Raw genomic sequence first — 15,873 nt, forward strand, 5'->3', positions numbered from 1 at the left:
CACCGCTTTCCCCGTCTGCGCGAAAATTCCAAGTCCTCTCGCGTGCTTCCAGGGAGCATTCATGCGTCCCACTCCGACCTCAGCCTTTTCCCTTTGATTCTGTTAGCTTCTTCACCACAAATCTCCTTATGCTCTCTTGATTTCTTCTCCCAACCCATACCTTCATGTGATAAATCCAAGTTCGGATGGTCCTCGTGCTTCCCAAACGCACACCTTCTGAAGATTCCGAGTTTGGATGGCCCTCGTGCTTCCCCAAACCACACCTTCATGTGAAGATCCGAAATCGGATGGTCCGAGCGCCTCATTGGCCGGTATATATATTCTCCCTTCTGCCCTCCACCTTCGGTTCTTCATCCGCGGGAGTGTCTTGACGAGACGTCACGAAGAGGCCAGGCGAGACTGAATTCCTTGGACATGCTACTGGGAGTTTTCTTCTCGACAGCCATCGACATACTGGGATGGGAAGAGTACTGCTGCTCTGCACTTTTGGGAGAGGAGTGTTGTGGGAGTTGGAGGTTTGATAGACGTGTAAGATGGGGCGACAGGTTGAAGGGGTTGTATCGTGGTGATTTCTAGCGTGATAACATGATGAAGGACACTACTGTCATCTCCTGGATGGTCCGTTGTCAGATCAGAGAGCCGCCGATCAAGACGGAAAGAGTGGTGCATTCGCTGCCATCGCTACAACTTCAGTATTACAACAGGACACACATGCTACCACAAGCCCAGCCAAGCACACTCACAAATCGCCCCAATGTTTCCTGACCAACTCCGACCCCTTCTCTCCAATCATAAACACCGTCCCAACGATGTTGACGTCGGGAAGAACGGGAATGATACTGCAGTCAATGACGCGCAAACCATCGACGCCATAAACTTTCAGTTCAGGATCGACGACGCCGCCGTCCTTCTCGGGCAACATCTGCACCGTTCCCGATGCGTGCCAGTTGGGAATCGTGTTCTCCCGAACGTACGCCAAGATGGCCTCGTCGTCATCGTCGGCGACGGCCGGGCCCGGCGACACTTCGCCATGGTTAGGCCCAACTGTGTACTGGGACATGCGCGGGTGGGCGAGGATCTTGCGCAGGTATTTGAAAGAGGCAATGGCGATTTTCTCATCGGTTTTGTCGGCGTAGTACTGGGTTTGGTCAGTGATGTTCATTACCAGTGTAGGGATGAGGGACTTGCGTTGGGATTGACGAGAGGAAAGTCGCCCATCGACTTCGATCTCAGGGTAATATTTCCCCGGGACAACGCAACCATGCTCGAAGCCGTCAGACTAATGTACGACTGGTTGTCGCTGGGAGTGTAGTAAGGTGTCGGACCGCTGGGGTAGAAAACGCTCTCATAAAGATACTCGATGTGCGATTGGTCCTCCAGACCGGCTTCAATGACGGCTTCCGCACCAATCTCCTTGAGCTCCTCTGCGGATAGGCGCTGGAAGGCGTTCGTGATGCCTGAGGGAGCCGTGTACTCGCCTGTCCGGGATGAATAGAACTCGTCCTGTGCTTCGCGGAGTTTGGCATAGGTAGACACCATATCTGACGTGGAAAATTCAGGGGTGGAGAGAGCCATGATTGAAAAGACGGAGTGGTCGTTCAGGTTATTACCGACGTTCTCATTGATGTGGATTGGAGAAATGCCAAACTTGTCAAGAACTGCTTGAGGTCCGATGCCCTGTCTTCGGTTAGGACACCCTCGACTTTTGTTTCGTTCATACACTCACAGAGATCATGAGAAGCTGAGGCGAGTTAAATGCTCCCATACTGAGAATCACTTCTTTCTTCGCGGAAACTTCATAGACAAGCCCGGAAAGATGATCCAAAAACGCCACTCCTTTGGCCTTGGGCTTCTCCCCCGTCTCGTCAAAGTTGATCTTCCATACGGGCGCAAGATACAACACATCCAGGTTCGGCCGGTCAATGGCCTGCTTCAAGTAACTGTCGTAGCTCGAGCTGCGTTGAAAGTCGCCATCCAGGTGACCAATCCCCTGATTGACGCCGGTACTGTTGCCCGTGTTGTAGTCCTTGACGATGGGAATTTGCAAGGCTTCGGAGGAGGCCTCGATGAAGCCCACGCCCGACGGCGGGACGTAGCCTTGGAAGCCGAGTTGTAAAGGCCCGTCGGAGTAGGCGGACGGCTCCCAAGTCTTGTAGCTCACGTCGAAGCCTTTGGCGGCGTGATCAGACGGAGGGTTGAAGGTTGTGCCCTTGACGAAGAGGGGATAGATGTCGTCCCAGCCCCAGCCCGGGTTACCTTTCTCGACCCATTTGTCATAAACTGTCCTACTGCCGCGACCGTAGTAAAGACCGTTGATAGAACTGCTGCCGCCAAGACATCTGCCGCGAAGGTAGCGGAAGCTGCGGTTGCCAAGAAACTCTTGAGGAGCAGTATAGTAGGACCATTCAATAGCGCTTCCGGCGAGTAATTGATTGCCGCCGAGAGGCTTATAGGCGGCAACGATGTCAGGAGGCTGGCCTGCTTCTAGGACGAGAACCCTGTTCGCACCGGATTCGGTCAAACGGTTGGCGAGTACGAGCCCAGCGGTTCCGCCTAGGTGATATATTAGCTTTAATCTACCAGCGGGAACGGTTCTTGGCTTCTTGGCGTGCGTAGGTTGTGGCTCTTCGGGCAGTCCCTTTTCTTCGCCATGCAGTTCCAAGAAGGGCTTTGCGGGCCACGTGGGTTGTGAGGTCCAGACCATTTGTGACATTACATACCTCCTGCGATGATAAAATCGTAGTCCTCTTGAATTGTTTGGCGTTCAAAGCCTTTGATTGGTGCCGCAGTGATACATGCAAGCAACACCGCGAGCAGTCCTGCAAAGGTAAAGTGATGCACCATTCTCGCGTCGTTTTAGAGATCAGGGCGGAAGAGGGGGGGGGGCCGTTTTTTGTGCAGTAGTACCGAAGACAAATCGATAAAGGCTCTCGAAGTGCTCATTCGCTCCTGAAACTTTTTGATTGCGCAAAAGACGTGCAACTCACAAGTCCAGGCAGAATTCCAATGGAAAGAGTCTGACAGTTATTCCTCCGCCACCTCGACTGGCTCTTGTGGATGATATAGCCACAAACACCTTGAACAATCTCCAAAGCTTTGCGACCTCATCCTGGAAATGCGTCCCGAGAAGAAAAGCTTGAAGGACATTCTTCATGTCCACGCGATGACATGCGTGGTTGAAGCTCGAATGCCATGCCTGGGCGTAAGTGATGTGTGCCCGAGAAGTAGTTCGCGATCTCGGAAGTGGTTCGAGTTTTTCTTGGCGCTGAAGTCCGAACCGCAAAGCCCGACTGCGGGGGTGGGGCCATGGAAATAAGCGCTATAGCCATGGAGTAGGCAGTGAAAAGCAGCGACTTGTTGAAAACGGCATCTTAGACCCAGGAACAGCCGCTCCTACCGTAATATATTTTCCAATTCGCCGACCTGTCGGTAGGGGGCTCTAGCCAATCCAGTATTCGGGTTCAGCTTTAAGCATTCTCGAACGGGCAAATTCTCCGAGGTTTATTGGTGGAACGAGACCCCGGACCCTGCCGAGGAGTCGGCGAGCCTGCAGATATAACACGGTACGTTGCCGCATTGGTAAAGTATCTGGGGCGACAAATGTCAATACGTTTCGGCTGATGGTCCCGAGAGAAAAGCTTTCTGAATCATCGTCTTGCAAGTCATTCAAGCAGCGAGAATTTTGGCTTTTAGCCTGCTATTCTGGCCAGATACTCTTTGACGATGGGTTGGCGAGAAGAAAAAGGATACCTAGGCAGACAGCCAAGGTGCGGGCAGGAAGAGTGCGGTTCGTGTGATTTTGCTCATGTCTGGTAGAGCGAATTGGATGAATTCGCCTTCTGTGCCTCACACGTACGCCGAGTATTGTTTCCGTACCAAATGTACAAGTCAGACCACTTGTTCAGCGTCTGTAGCGTCCCCTTGATACACACAGGGCCGTGTTATTGGGCACCACCGGATTGAGGCTCGCGCCGTCTGTCGTATAGAAATGCGGTTTGCGGAGTAATTTTTCTCGAGACTCCCGAGGACGCCGGACCGGACCATCAGCCCAGAGGCCTTTCCAACGGTACTTGGTGCTAGGCTGACACGGCCAAATCGGATCACTGAACCAGGTGGAGATGGCAGAGGTCAGAGCTGAGGAATCAGTCAAACTCAGAAGCCAGCAGCGCAGCAGCGTGTGCGTCTACCAATGCCATGCTAGAGTATTAGACTGTGAGGATTGTTACAAGACACTTTGAGGAAGGATTTACACTGAATCGAATGTGTGGTCAGTCCCCAGTATCATTATGAAACAAGCTCGGCATTTGTATGGTGCGGTCCTGCCGTGGCGAGGGAACTTGCTGTGACTGCTCCATCTGGTTATCTTGAAATTCCTGTTCCAATTTCAGCAGAGGAAACAGATCGTGAAGAGCGCAGTATCAGAGGTGTTGATGGAGAGGGAGAGGTCAGAAGCGATAGGCGTTGTGTTCGAATGCTCTCATTTCACGTGATACGCCTAACCAAATTTGGCTATCTTCACGACGAATACGAGCCCATCGTATTTGAACAACGCAGTGTGGCCAGTTTTTGCATCTCATGTACTATCATCCGACGTCGAACGGGAATAAGCAAGAGCAAGCGATTCGCCAGCCAACAAAGGCATCTTGTCACTTGCGTTCCCGCCAATCGATGCTGGAGGCCGTTCCAACACCCGCATTCGAAGACGCTCCCGATCAAGCCCAAATTCGGTGAAGGGAAGGGAGCCGCCGTTCTGCATTTGACCACCGTGTCCACCCCTTGTCCAGCATGCTTTGACCGCTGCTGCTGAGTAGAGGAGTGCGGATGACGAAAATGCGGTAGCTTTCATTGCCCTTTGCGCATCTTCAGCGTCGTGGTAATTACCAGGCCAGGATTTCTGAGATCTTCGAGACTGTTTGTCAACGCTGACGGGGCATTCCATTGTGCGAAATCCCTGCACCCAAATTCATCAGCGGCAAGCGATCATAGAGTCGGCCATGACTTGAATATGTGGCAATTCTTCAGAAGGTTTGGGTGTTGTCAACCTTGCGCCTGGGAGGGAGAAACATCTGGAAAATTGCGTGAGCAGGAACGATTTGAGAGCCTCAAAGTTCGTCCACACTGAGCTCAACGAAAACTCTGAGTCGGATCGACCTTGCTCGACGCGCAGGACTTGCAGAGTCAAATTGACCTGGAGGGAGACGACTGTAGGTTCTTCACGAGAAGCGACTCGCTCTCAATCAGCAGCAAAATGACCCTAGCAGCTGACGTCTTTCGATGGTGTTCGCTGCCTCCGAACCCATGCCAAGCTGCGCGCTGTTGGTACTCCGAGTATTGAATGTGGCGATGTCTTGTCTCTCTTGGCTCGATGCGTCTTTCAAGCGCTCTGCTGAGGTCTTTTCTTGTAAGAGAACGCAGACCCAACGTTCGGCAATCTAATAGGCGCTTTCGAGCTTCCCGAGCATCACGAGCAACGCCCTGTGTGCCAGTATCTTTCCACCGAACTTCCAAATTGTCACAAAGCACGGAAAATGGTGCTGGCGTCTCGGGAATGCGCGAGTTGAGAGCTGGCATTGTTAGGTGGTGCTGGTCGTCATTGTTTGTCGGGTGTCCTTGTCTCGTCTCAGGGAAACCTTGTGAAGCTTGTTGATGGCGGCAGCCATTAATCCGAGCCAGTGTCAAAGAGAAAACGTTTGTTCCAGGAGAGCCAGTGTGGTTCGGGTTGCTTGTAGGGCTTTGAGCCGGCCGTCTTGTCTGGCGGCTTCGGCCTTTGCATGATCTTGGCATTCTGCTGTCAGCGACCGTCTTTGATGTATTGGATCTTACTGTCATGATCGCTCGGTTTCCCATTCTGATTGCGCTTGACAGACGCCCGTGAGATTCGCGGCTGGCGGGCGACGGAACGTTTGCCGCAAATGGGAAAACAAAGCAGATGAGCTCCCAGTCGCTTCTAAAAAGTCGGAAAGACTCTGAAAGGCCATGTTGTGTTGACATTGAGCTCCGCGCGGTATCCATGAGAGGAATCGGAGAGGTGAGTGGAGAAAGAAAAGTGCTGGGCATCCAAAGACTTGAGAGGCTGACAGTCGGCACGGTGCGAACCGCTTTGAAGACAGTCTTGTCTCACGAGGTGACTGTCTACCCTCCATCGCTTGTGGATTACCGCTTCTTCACGTCAAACAGAAGGGCAAGAACCAACATAACGGCGAGCGGTTTGAAGGCCAGGCGGCGTCCAACGTCCTGCCTCCAGTCTGCCTCTCAGGCTGCAGCCTTCGTATCGGCGGAGGCAGGGGCGCGGAGTATGCCACACTACGTGCGATTCACGAGCGCACAAGTCATCAACAGTCAGGCTGCCGTCCGAGCCTGAGTGGCAGCGAAATTCAGACGGAGCTTGGTTCTATCCAATGACACTGAGGTTGAGCGATGCTACCGAGCAGTCACAAGCAGCGGCTTTGGATAGCCGTCGGCACCACAGGAAGAAGTCGGTTGTCACGGCAAAAGACCACTCATGTCTGTTGAGATCACAATCATTGAATGTCTTCAAACAGGTAGAGTTGGGGAGGTGATGGCAAGCCAGCGGGCAGCAATGGCATGGGAAACCTGTCAAGGGAGTGTCACAGATGCTACCACAGAGATCAGCAAGCAGCAAGTCAGGTCAGTGATTGAATCTATGAAGGGAGGGAAAGATCAAAAAAAAAGTCACCCCAGGCCCACCCGCGGATTTTGGTGAGCATCCACAGACTCAGTAAAAAGAAGAGACAAGTAAGCAAAACGAAGAGAAAAAGAGGGAGCAAAGAGAGAAGAAGCCGAGGGCAGTTTCGAAACACGAGCCGAACTCCGCAAGGCAGATTGTAACGAAAGGAAAAAGTGTCGGGAGAAAGAGAGAAAAAGTGAAGGAAGCGCAACAGCAACCGCCCGAAGGCAGAATCGACCCGAGGGTCCTTGCCAACAAGTTGGCCAGGTCACAAACTTCGGAGTTCCAAACCGCCTCGAGAGGGCGTCGAAGGTCAGTGCGCCCAATGAAGGGGACCGAGGCTTCGGGGAAGGATGAGTTGAAGGAAGAGGTGGAGGTTGGTGTTCAGGAATGGTTCGAGGAGGGCGGTCGAGGTCCTTTTAAACCAGCGGAACCGCGCTAATTGCTAAGCGAGCTGCGTGAATGTGGCCCGGGCTTGTGAATGTAAATGGCGGCCAGAGGGAGTCGCGGGCAGGCGGAGGGCAGGAGCGCTGCCGGTTTGGGGTGGGTGTTGCCAACATCTGCCAGCGCCGTTGTGAACCTCACCACTTCGGCCCCTCGGGCGCCGACACACCCGGACACGGACTATGGTGACCGATAGGCTTCTTTATCTGTCAGCGCAAAGTCGGGCATGATGGAGCGAGAGGCATGGCCAGGTACCTTGGTGTTGAGGTTGCGCCAGCTGCCCCTGACGTCACTGACTGCCGGCAGAGGCCTTAGGCTCGTGCCTCAAGCCAGACTCAAGTGCTCAGCCAAGTGCTCGCTGGAGCTGAGATTGATAGGCTTGAGTCGCTCTACTTCTGCTCTGGGTCACAATTCAGCTCTCTCAATTCTTGTCTGTCTTCTGAGGAACCTGTATGGACACCCCTTGCAACACTGAAGTCTCGCGCCTTGCTGACATATTTTCAGGCATTATTGCGGCTCGAGGCTGCTTTATGATGACTCGAAATACCCTTAGCCATCGTTCGCGCGCCCATCGGCTCAGTCCTATCACGCTAAAACATGCGCACAGCTCACGGTTCGGACACCAGCGAAGACTTCCCGTCTCAACATCTGCGCGACGAATACCGACGAGATGGTTGCAGAAGAGGCTTGCATACTTTTTGAATACAATTTGGAAGGATACTTGAGAACATGGGAAAGTTCCGTGGACGGCGCACCGAAGCGTGATGTGGACAGCCTGTCGAGGATGACGGGCGAATGCCGCTCAGATCGCTGAACCCTGACTACCTCAAGCTTCTACCCATGTTGTCTTTAATCAAGCAAATTACACCCCCTTTTGATCTTTTGTAGGCGCCCTTTGTCGGTCTTCCACAAATTCAATGTTTGCGGCTACCACTGAGCGCGCAATCGACATTGTTCAGCTGCATGGTTTTGGCTGTCATGCTTAACTTGGAAAACTTCCCCGTTCCAATGAGAGCAAAGGGTAAGTGGACTCTTTCCCTAAGCAGTGAAGTGTCTAGTGAATGTGGAAGCTGATAAGAAACAGCATCAAGTCAAAGTGATGGTCACGTCCGTCGACTACCCGTGGCCGTTTGGTACAGCCTTTCGCAGCCGCCGTCTTGCGAGAGGTGCAAAAGAACGTTGGCGCTTACTGTTCTTTCCCAGATTCCGAAATTATCAAACTCGCTAGACGCCAATTCTCGATGGACCTGTTTCAATCGTCGCCGCATGCTTTTTGCCCTGCCCAACTTCGTGCTCGACGGGCTGACTACTGCCCTGCCAAACAACGACTCCGCAGCAATCGTTCGGTCAGTGTTCATCAAGCACCGCGCGCCGTTCTCTTGACTTTTGACGTTATATCTTCCTCGCCCGGTCGGACCATTGGTGATGACTGGAAGTCGCCGACTCGCAGGCTATGGGCGGGCACGCTCCTAGGACTCGACCAGAACGACATTTGGAAGCAAAATACCCCAGAACCGGTCGCCTGAATACACCCGCAGACTGCTCATGAGACCGAATGTCTGCTTCTGATGAAGCGGCTTTGCTGCGGGGCCAGCAGTTGCTATGAATTCGCCGGCTCTGACCGCCACAATTCGCTCGACGCTGCCATCGACCACAGTTTCTGGTTTCTCTGAATTTCCTGTTCACTATGGCTTCTGCTGTCTTTTCCTGGTCCAATGCGATCTTGAAAACACTCGCTGCAGTTCCAACGCCGCCATATCAGCTCGCCGCCTCATCACCTCAACCCAAGCATCATCCATCGGGGCTGTCAATACTCTTGCACAATTGTCATGTGAAGAATAAAACGGCGCTGATGGTCATTATCACCAAAGTTCCCCGCCCTGTCTTGGGTAGGTGTGGCAGCAAAAACGCGAGGCCACCAAAGTACCGGGCGCTGGACGATTAAAGCTTGGTTGCCTGTACAAAGCCAAATTGACTTGAACGCTGGAGACAGCGCGGAAGCGCACAGTTTTATGTCCCTGGTTGATTATGCCGTTTGAGTGAAGATAAGGCTAATCACAGAATGGGAATAGTGGACTCTAGTCTCGTCGATCCCCTCTACAAAAGACACAGGAACTCTCCGCCTGTCATTGCTTTCTCATCAGCCAAATCCTGTAGATCTCATTTATCATCGGTAGAGTTCGACACACTGTGGTCCGCCTCTTTTCTGGAAGCAGTCCACCGAGATTTGTAGGTCGATTAGTCTGCCTTCAGTATCGCTCAAAATTGTGCAGTAGCATCCAATTCCAATGCAGGTCAAAATCACGAGAGCAAGACCTCACTCTTATGGGAGCTCCAGTCTTGCGCTTGTGGTACCTTTGGTGGCTCCAGAACACCAAAGTAAGGTTTTCATGTTCATGGAGGTTTACCCAGCCAGTGATGTGCGATTAACTTTGCCTGAATTCCAGGAGTTGGATCGATTTGACAGCCCCAGCGGTGAGAAACAGGCTCCTTAAATACTTCGCAGAAGCTTGCACCTAGTGGCTTTGGTCACGCGGCTCATGACCAAGACTTACGCAGTCAGGGGCTGCGGCCAATGGGGCGCTTGTGACTGAGAAGCGTGCTTGGACTCCATATAAAAGACAGTCCATCCACAATCTTGTCACCACCAGAGCTCCGATCTCCACTCTGAAAGCGGTCAAATTTTCACGTCAACGTCACTTTGGGAGTTTGCGCCGTTCAGATACAGCTCTGTTCAGGAGGAGTGCTTCGCCTACTACACTAGCTTGGCTCTTTGAGTTCATGACTCCCGAATCTTCGGCGCCCTTAGAAACGCGATTAACTTCACACTGATGCAACATCATCAGGCGAGAATGGTTTCCTCCACCATCGTTCCTGTGTGACAAATGCTGATTTTGCAGACAGACAGGCGGCCCTCTGGCGCTGGCGTCCTCCTGAAAACTTGCCAAAGTAGACAGATCCAGGAGCCGAAGCTCCAAACAGTGAGTCCTGTGTTATGCATAGGTTCCCAGTAAATGAATCGAACCATGATTGGTTTTTGGATCTGCAGTCGACTTTATCCCTCACACCTTGCGAGAGGCCTTACTTATATACCTGTCGAAAGCGCTGGAGCAATCACGGGGCTGCTATTGAGGTCCGCTCAAGGCAAACCAGGCACATGACGTCTCTGAGAGAGCGGAGCTGACCTATCAGTGCGGCGTGACGGGCGCACAAGAGACATGCGCGTTGTCATCCCTTCAACATCCCCTGGCTTCATCAGTTCTGCACCACCTTCGCGTTTCCAAGCTGAAAGACAGCGTGATTGATAGACAATATCCATCATAATCATCTCCCTTCAACAGCTCGGGGGGGAAACGCAAGAAGGTCGAAATCAACCTCTCCCCGGGGCAAACGCAAGTGAGTCGATAGCAACGTCTCTCCAAAAAGAGTCTGTCGATGCCGGTTGCCGATCCAGAAACGACCAGAGTACGATTGTCTTCGTGCGCCGTAAACAATCATCGCTGCGAGCTGCGATTTTGGGTGCCGGTGAGGACAGCGATTGCGCCCTTTAAATACTCAAAAGGAGGTATTACTAGCGTCCAAGAAGGTCATCTGACGCCCTAGTTGTCGGGGGCCCAGGCAAGAGCTTCAGGCACGGGGAACACGTGAACCTAGCCCATTGAGGTAGCGGACTATAAAATCAGCATACTTGCCAGTCTTTGGCTCACCAAGATTGCCTCCACAACTAAGAAACTGGCAATACAACAAACCCTGACTGTGTGTTTTGTGCACACTCTCTCAAAGAAACAGACTTTTTGGTTTCCTCTTTTCCGCCGAAGGGGCGGCGTCTTCACCCGCGCCTGTCCACCAGGAGAGCTCTGCATCGGTCAATGCCGACGCGCAGCATTACGAGGTCATGCCGTCCGTCATCACGCCCCGCTCTTCTCTCTTTTTCTTTTCTTTTTTTTTTTTTTTTTTTTACCAGAGCAAAAGCCAGAGAAAAGGGAGATGTGAAAAAGAACAAGAAAACTACGCAAAGTGGACAACGAATTGGTGGATGACTAAAAGCCACAGTCTGCAATCTCGATTGTGAAAGATACACAGAGAGTGATCTCTTCCTCGTGAGTTAGGCGCTCTGGGAAGCAGCGGTCGCATTGATGGCTCAACACAGCGCGGGAAGGCCTGCTTAAGTACCTTCGCGGACGCTCTCATCGCACGTGTCGTGCTGCCCTGATGACCACTTTTGAGTCGACCCCATCGGCCCCTGAAGTCAGAAGTGCCGGCGAGATTCGACCACGAGGTGTGCCCGGATCTGGCTTTTGGAGCAGGTCGTAAGGGTATAAAAGCAACCTTCCTGGCTTCCCAATTTCCAACATGGCAGGGAAAGATCCAGCTCCCGAAAGGGAAGAAACACCCCTCAACAGGTTTGACTGTGGTGTCTGGCTTCTGCATCCTCCTGATCGCCACTTGGTCTGGGGGGACCAGTGTCCCACAACCTCTCTTCCTCCTCCGGGACGCCAGGGTGATTGAGACCTCATCATCACACGCCACCGCGTAACATTGCCCGCGCGCGACACTGACGCACTGCGCTTTGCCTTGATGGCGGTTGCTCACCTTCTTGCTCGTGGTGCCAAAGTACGAGGACGATGACAAGAGCAACCGGCAGTACTCGGCTGCCAACAAAAGCCTCCCAACCACAGTGACACTGTCAAGATGGCCATGTACTTCTCAAAGCCACATCAACCCGACCTCGTTGTCTTGAGCAAAGAACTGCGGAAAGCGGTCTCTTAAATACCCTACACAGCTCCCCAGCGCCTCAGCTGACCAATTGGCACGACTGACCTTACCATCCAGCTGACGCCCTCGGAACAAGCGGCCCAGCGGGGAGCAGACGGTATATGCCGTGCCCATGTGCTTGCTCTGGGCCTCAGTCCCTATATAAAGGGACAGCAGTATCCCCATCTTGGTTCTCTCACTGCTTGAGGACAACCTGCGAAGGTTGAGAGACACGGTCAAAGATCCTCACTGAGTGTGGGCGTCCTTTGCCGCAGATCGAAGGATATGAGGACAATGTGACTTTTTGTCTCGGGTTGCGCGATGCAGCGGCAGGATTTCTTGGTCTTTCCGATTCAGTGGCTTGTGGATGGGTACTGTCGGTTGTCAACTGAGCTGCATGATATTGAGGCGGAGCAATTAGTAATATCGTTGCTGTCCATTATCATATGTCCCATCCGATTCCTTGGGTACGACAGCAAGTTCAGTGTCAAAACCTCAACCACACCCCCACCCAAGAAAGTCAAAGAAAGCTTCCATCGCAACACGCAAGGCGCAGTTGTCAAAAACTGTGAGCATGAGGAAAGCCACAGTTTACTCTGGCGAAGTTGATGAGGATGAAGCCAGGTGTGCTCGATTGCCCTCTCCCACCGCGAGTACAAGCGTCTCTGAAATACCCGCCGCCCTCAAGTCTCACAAGTCAAGCCTGGCCGCATGACAAGGCACCTGACCCCCCTCCCCCTGCCAAAGAAGACCAAGCGGCACAGCATCCGCCGTCACCATGCGCAGCGAGCTGGTATAAAAGGGGGGGGCCTCGCCTACTCTGATTGTCACAAACATCGAGTACTGGGCTCCCATGAAAAGGCACAAAACTAGGCTTGTGACTTTCTGTGGTGTCGCAGGTTATGGATGACTTCTACTGGCGCGGTTGGTCTGTCGCACTTGTTTTCTGCTTGAGTAGTTGGAGGCAGGTTAGAATAGGTGTCGTGGTGTGGCGAAGGGGCGGCCGACGGCGTGGTGGTGTTGGTCATCGTTGGAGTCGAATGACGTTCATCATCACGTCTTCCCGTCGTGCTCCACTTCTGATCTTGAACTAGACACGAAAGTTTCGCCAAACCAACGAGTCCGCCGCCCTCCCAAGACAAAGGCAGTGACGGAAAGTTGAGCGGACAAAGGCAAAACAACAGTCGTCTGCTTTGCAGAATATTAGCTGCAGTGGCCGTAAATAATTGGTCGGTTCTTTGAGAGCAGCAGTCGCCTCGATGCTTCGAACCCCAAGCAGCGGGAGGCGGAAGCTTCTTATATACCCCCTCTGTCCAGTACTCGCGGGCGGGCGGAGCGTCGGTACGTCATCTCAGTCACGGGATACTGAGGCCAGTGAGGCTGAAGTGGCTTCTGCCTTCGCATGACCGGTGGATTCCGCGTGCGTGTGATGTGGCCCAGAGCCGTCATCGGTCGTCCGTACAAGGCTAGCGGCCAGTGCGTCGAGGGTAAGTGGTGGGGTGGGAATATAAAATTCCATGTTTTCCCAGGCTTCAACCTGCTCTACAGAAGGCAGCGCAGTTGTCTGATTGAAAGACAGCAGACAAGACTGTGCACTGCAGCTTCAAGTCGACAATTTCCTGGCCGACTTGGGGAACTTTTCCGCTGCAGCTGGCGACTTTGTCTGCGGCTCGCTGGCCGCACGACTGGCAGTGGGAGGAAAAGCGGTGCTGTGGACGTTTAATCATCATCCCGGGGCCAACGGTGGATGGCTTCGATAAGCGAAAGTGGTGAGAGGTACCATGATAGATTTGTGGAGAAGTGATACTGGAGTTCTGCAACGGGAGAGTTGGCCAGGACGAAAAGACCAAAGACAAGTCAAAAAGCTGTATGTAGCCGACATCGCCCGCAGAAGTGCCCCAAATACAGTTCGCGCACTTTTGCAAGGGCCGATTGGGGTGTCGCTGCTGGTCTGTTGAAATTGGGGGAGGGTGCTGTCTTTTATGGAAGAGAGAGGACTTGAGATGCACGGGGCCGCCGTTGCTATTGCTCATGTGCCTGTGCCAGAGTCCACATGCTCTCGCGTGCGTGAGAGGGTTGCATGACGTAAAGACGAGGACATCAAGGTACCTATGTACCTGTCAAGCTTCTCTCATGACCGATGTTGATGGCAAGACGTCACAAGTTATCCAACATGTCCAAGTGCCGATAAAATTTGGCTGCCAAAAAGCAAAGTGACAACCACTTGACGGCTCAACGAGTCGCCAGAGATCGACGCCGTAATTGGTGGAAATCCAAGCGCGTACCGACGACGATCAAACATTCTCTGGATTGCGTCAGCTTACACAAGAAAAGCCAGATACTCGCGCAGTCAGATAAAACACCACCAACAGCCAGCGGCGACAACCTGTTGCAACTACCATTCCAACGTCGCAACACCCACCGCAAAAGCAACGCTGCCCAAGCCCAATCAAGAAAGGCAGCGGTAGCGCGCAAGCACATCCGTTCCTGACTCTGGCGGCGGCGTCGTTGCCGTCGCGCTTACCTCAAAGCAGGGAGCCAATCCCCTCTGCGCGCTTGCTCGCCCTTGCTTGATTGCGAGACAGAACAGTGGGTCGAGAGGGACCTCGTTAGCTGCGCGCTGCGCGCAGGTAAGAACGACCACCTACCTGCGAGCGCCGACCGGCTGGAAACTGGGAGCCGTCTGTCTGTCGTGCTTCTGCTGTACCGTACCATCCGAGACTTTACTCTTCAACACCACCACCGCACATCTTTTCGACAGCAGGTCCACGGTTTGACGACAGTGCTACGCGGAAGCTTGTTTATTGCACGATTGTTAGCGGGAACCGCGCTTCTTCGTCAAGCTCCCCTCGGCGCGCGCTTTGCTCGCCTGCTTCAAGCGACGTTCTGAGATTCTTCGCGTCCGGCCAGTCCGTTGTTTGCAACGCTTCTTTCGCAAGATGCCTTCGTCAAAAGGAAAGCCCACGGACCCGAAGTTGAGGGAAGAGGTCAAGAAAGGTTCGTTGCCATCTACCGCATTACGCGTCGCCGACAAGCAGAACGACAACTGATGAGCAATGCAGATGTTCAGAACGAGACCAACAAAGACGGCGGCGGCAAAGGCCAGTGGTCTGCATGGAAGGTGAGTGACAACAGCCATGCCAGGGCGCAGAATCAACCAGCATCAAACAGTTCAAATACTAATGCGCACATCACAGGCATCCAAGCTATCCAAGGAGTACGAAAAGCGCGGCGGCGGCTACGAAAACGAAGCCGGATCCAAGAACGAGCCCAAGAAAGGCGCCCCTGAGAAGAAGAGCGGACGCAAGAAGCAAAAGGAGGTTGAAAAGGAGGACAAGAGCAAGAAGGAGGAAGAGGAGACGGAGGAGCCAGCCGACGAAGACGCCGAGAACAAGGACGACGATGGTGCCGCGACCGACGAAGACGACGAGGCTGCAGAGAAGCCCAAGGCCAACACTAGCAAAAAGGCAGTCGGCAAAAAGGACGAGTCCGAAGGCAATGCGAAGAAGGGCAAGGGCGGACGACCCAAAAAGGGCGAGGAGCGGACTAAGAAGCCGGCAAAGGAGCCGCGTGAGGGCACGCGCAAGAGCTCGCGTCTGAGCGGATCAAAGCGAAGCGCGGATGGCGAGGAGCAGGAGGAGAAGGGTGGAGCCAATGCCAGCGCCGGCGCGAAGACCAAGAGGACGAAGAAGTGAGCATCTGATGTTTTGGGAGCGTCGCGCCGTGGTTGAAAGGGCTGGGATGGGTGGTGGTGATTGGGTACAAATGGATATTGGATGCCACGGTTCTAGACAAGCGACGGGCCAGAGCTATTTTTGAAAGAGGCATGCATGAGACCCTGATGCGTGCCGACGCCCCTGGCCGAGTGATGGACGAGATGAAAAGGAAGACACTTGGACGCTGGAGGGAGACAAAATGAGATTGGATAAAAGATGGTGTTGAAGAATTGACCATGTCTAGCAGCGGGAGCAGAGCGGGATGGCGTA

The 15,873-nt window shown here is 53.3% G+C and overlaps 4 protein-coding genes across 4 annotated transcripts; 2 read left to right on the forward strand and 2 right to left on the reverse strand.

Moving 5' to 3' along the window:
- Positions 1-364: 364 nt before the first annotated feature.
- On the reverse strand, positions 365-3,305 carry BKA78DRAFT_335477 (GMC oxidoreductase). Its single transcript, XM_066890220.1, has 4 exons — positions 2,721-3,305; positions 1,727-2,553; positions 1,189-1,677; positions 365-1,138 (listed from the first exon to the last, which is right to left on the reverse strand). Exons 1-4 carry the CDS (start codon positions 2,842-2,844, stop codon positions 740-742), a joined length of 1,839 nt encoding a protein of 612 aa, XP_066748488.1. The 5' UTR covers positions 2,845-3,305; the 3' UTR covers positions 365-739.
- Positions 3,306-7,728: 4,423 nt separating this feature from the next.
- Positions 7,729-8,658, forward strand: BKA78DRAFT_365872 (uncharacterized protein; the record flags this gene model as incomplete). The annotated part of the gene is made up of 3 exons (XM_066892561.1): positions 7,729-8,153; positions 8,179-8,298; positions 8,336-8,658. The coding sequence occupies exons 1-3, from the start codon at positions 8,096-8,098 to the stop codon at positions 8,656-8,658; spliced, it is 501 nt and encodes a 166-aa protein (XP_066748489.1). The 5' UTR covers positions 7,729-8,095.
- A 4,422-nt stretch (positions 8,659-13,080) lies between these two features.
- On the reverse strand, positions 13,081-14,027 carry BKA78DRAFT_89433 (uncharacterized protein). The gene has a single exon (XM_066893924.1). It carries the CDS (start codon positions 13,918-13,920, stop codon positions 13,420-13,422), a length of 501 nt encoding a protein of 166 aa, XP_066748490.1. The 5' UTR covers positions 13,921-14,027; the 3' UTR covers positions 13,081-13,419.
- A 799-nt stretch (positions 14,028-14,826) lies between these two features.
- Positions 14,827-15,582, forward strand: BKA78DRAFT_350444 (uncharacterized protein; the record flags this gene model as incomplete). Its single annotated transcript, XM_066890993.1, has 3 exons — positions 14,827-14,884; positions 14,950-15,008; positions 15,085-15,582. The coding sequence occupies 3 exons, from the start codon at positions 14,827-14,829 to the stop codon at positions 15,580-15,582; spliced, it is 615 nt and encodes a 204-aa protein (XP_066748491.1).
- Positions 15,583-15,873: the final 291 nt, after the last annotated feature.

This window comes from Phyllosticta capitalensis (assembly GCF_038381095.1).
Source record: "Phyllosticta capitalensis strain CBS 128856 chromosome Unknown BKA78scaffold_2, whole genome shotgun sequence".
Classification (NCBI taxonomy): domain Eukaryota; kingdom Fungi; phylum Ascomycota; class Dothideomycetes; order Botryosphaeriales; family Phyllostictaceae; genus Phyllosticta; species Phyllosticta capitalensis.

What these genes read in the sequence shown, in the direction of transcription:
- BKA78DRAFT_335477 (XM_066890220.1), bottom strand. Translation starts at nt 2,844, where the DNA reads ATGGTGCATCACTTTACCTTTGCAGGACTGCTCGCGGTGTTGCTTGCA. An exon ending in CGATTTTATCATCGCAGGAG is followed by an intron (nt 2,554 to 2,720) that starts GTATGTAATGTC and finishes TATATCACCTAG; the next exon opens with GCGGAACCGCTGGGCTCGTA. An exon ending in CTCAGCTTCTCATGATCTCT is followed by an intron (nt 1,678 to 1,726) that starts GTGAGTGTATGA and finishes AACCGAAGACAG; the next exon opens with GGCATCGGACCTCAAGCAGT.
- BKA78DRAFT_89433 (XM_066893924.1), bottom strand. Translation starts at nt 13,920, where the DNA reads ATGAGCAATAGCAACGGCGGCCCCGTGCATCTCAAGTCCTCTCTCTTC.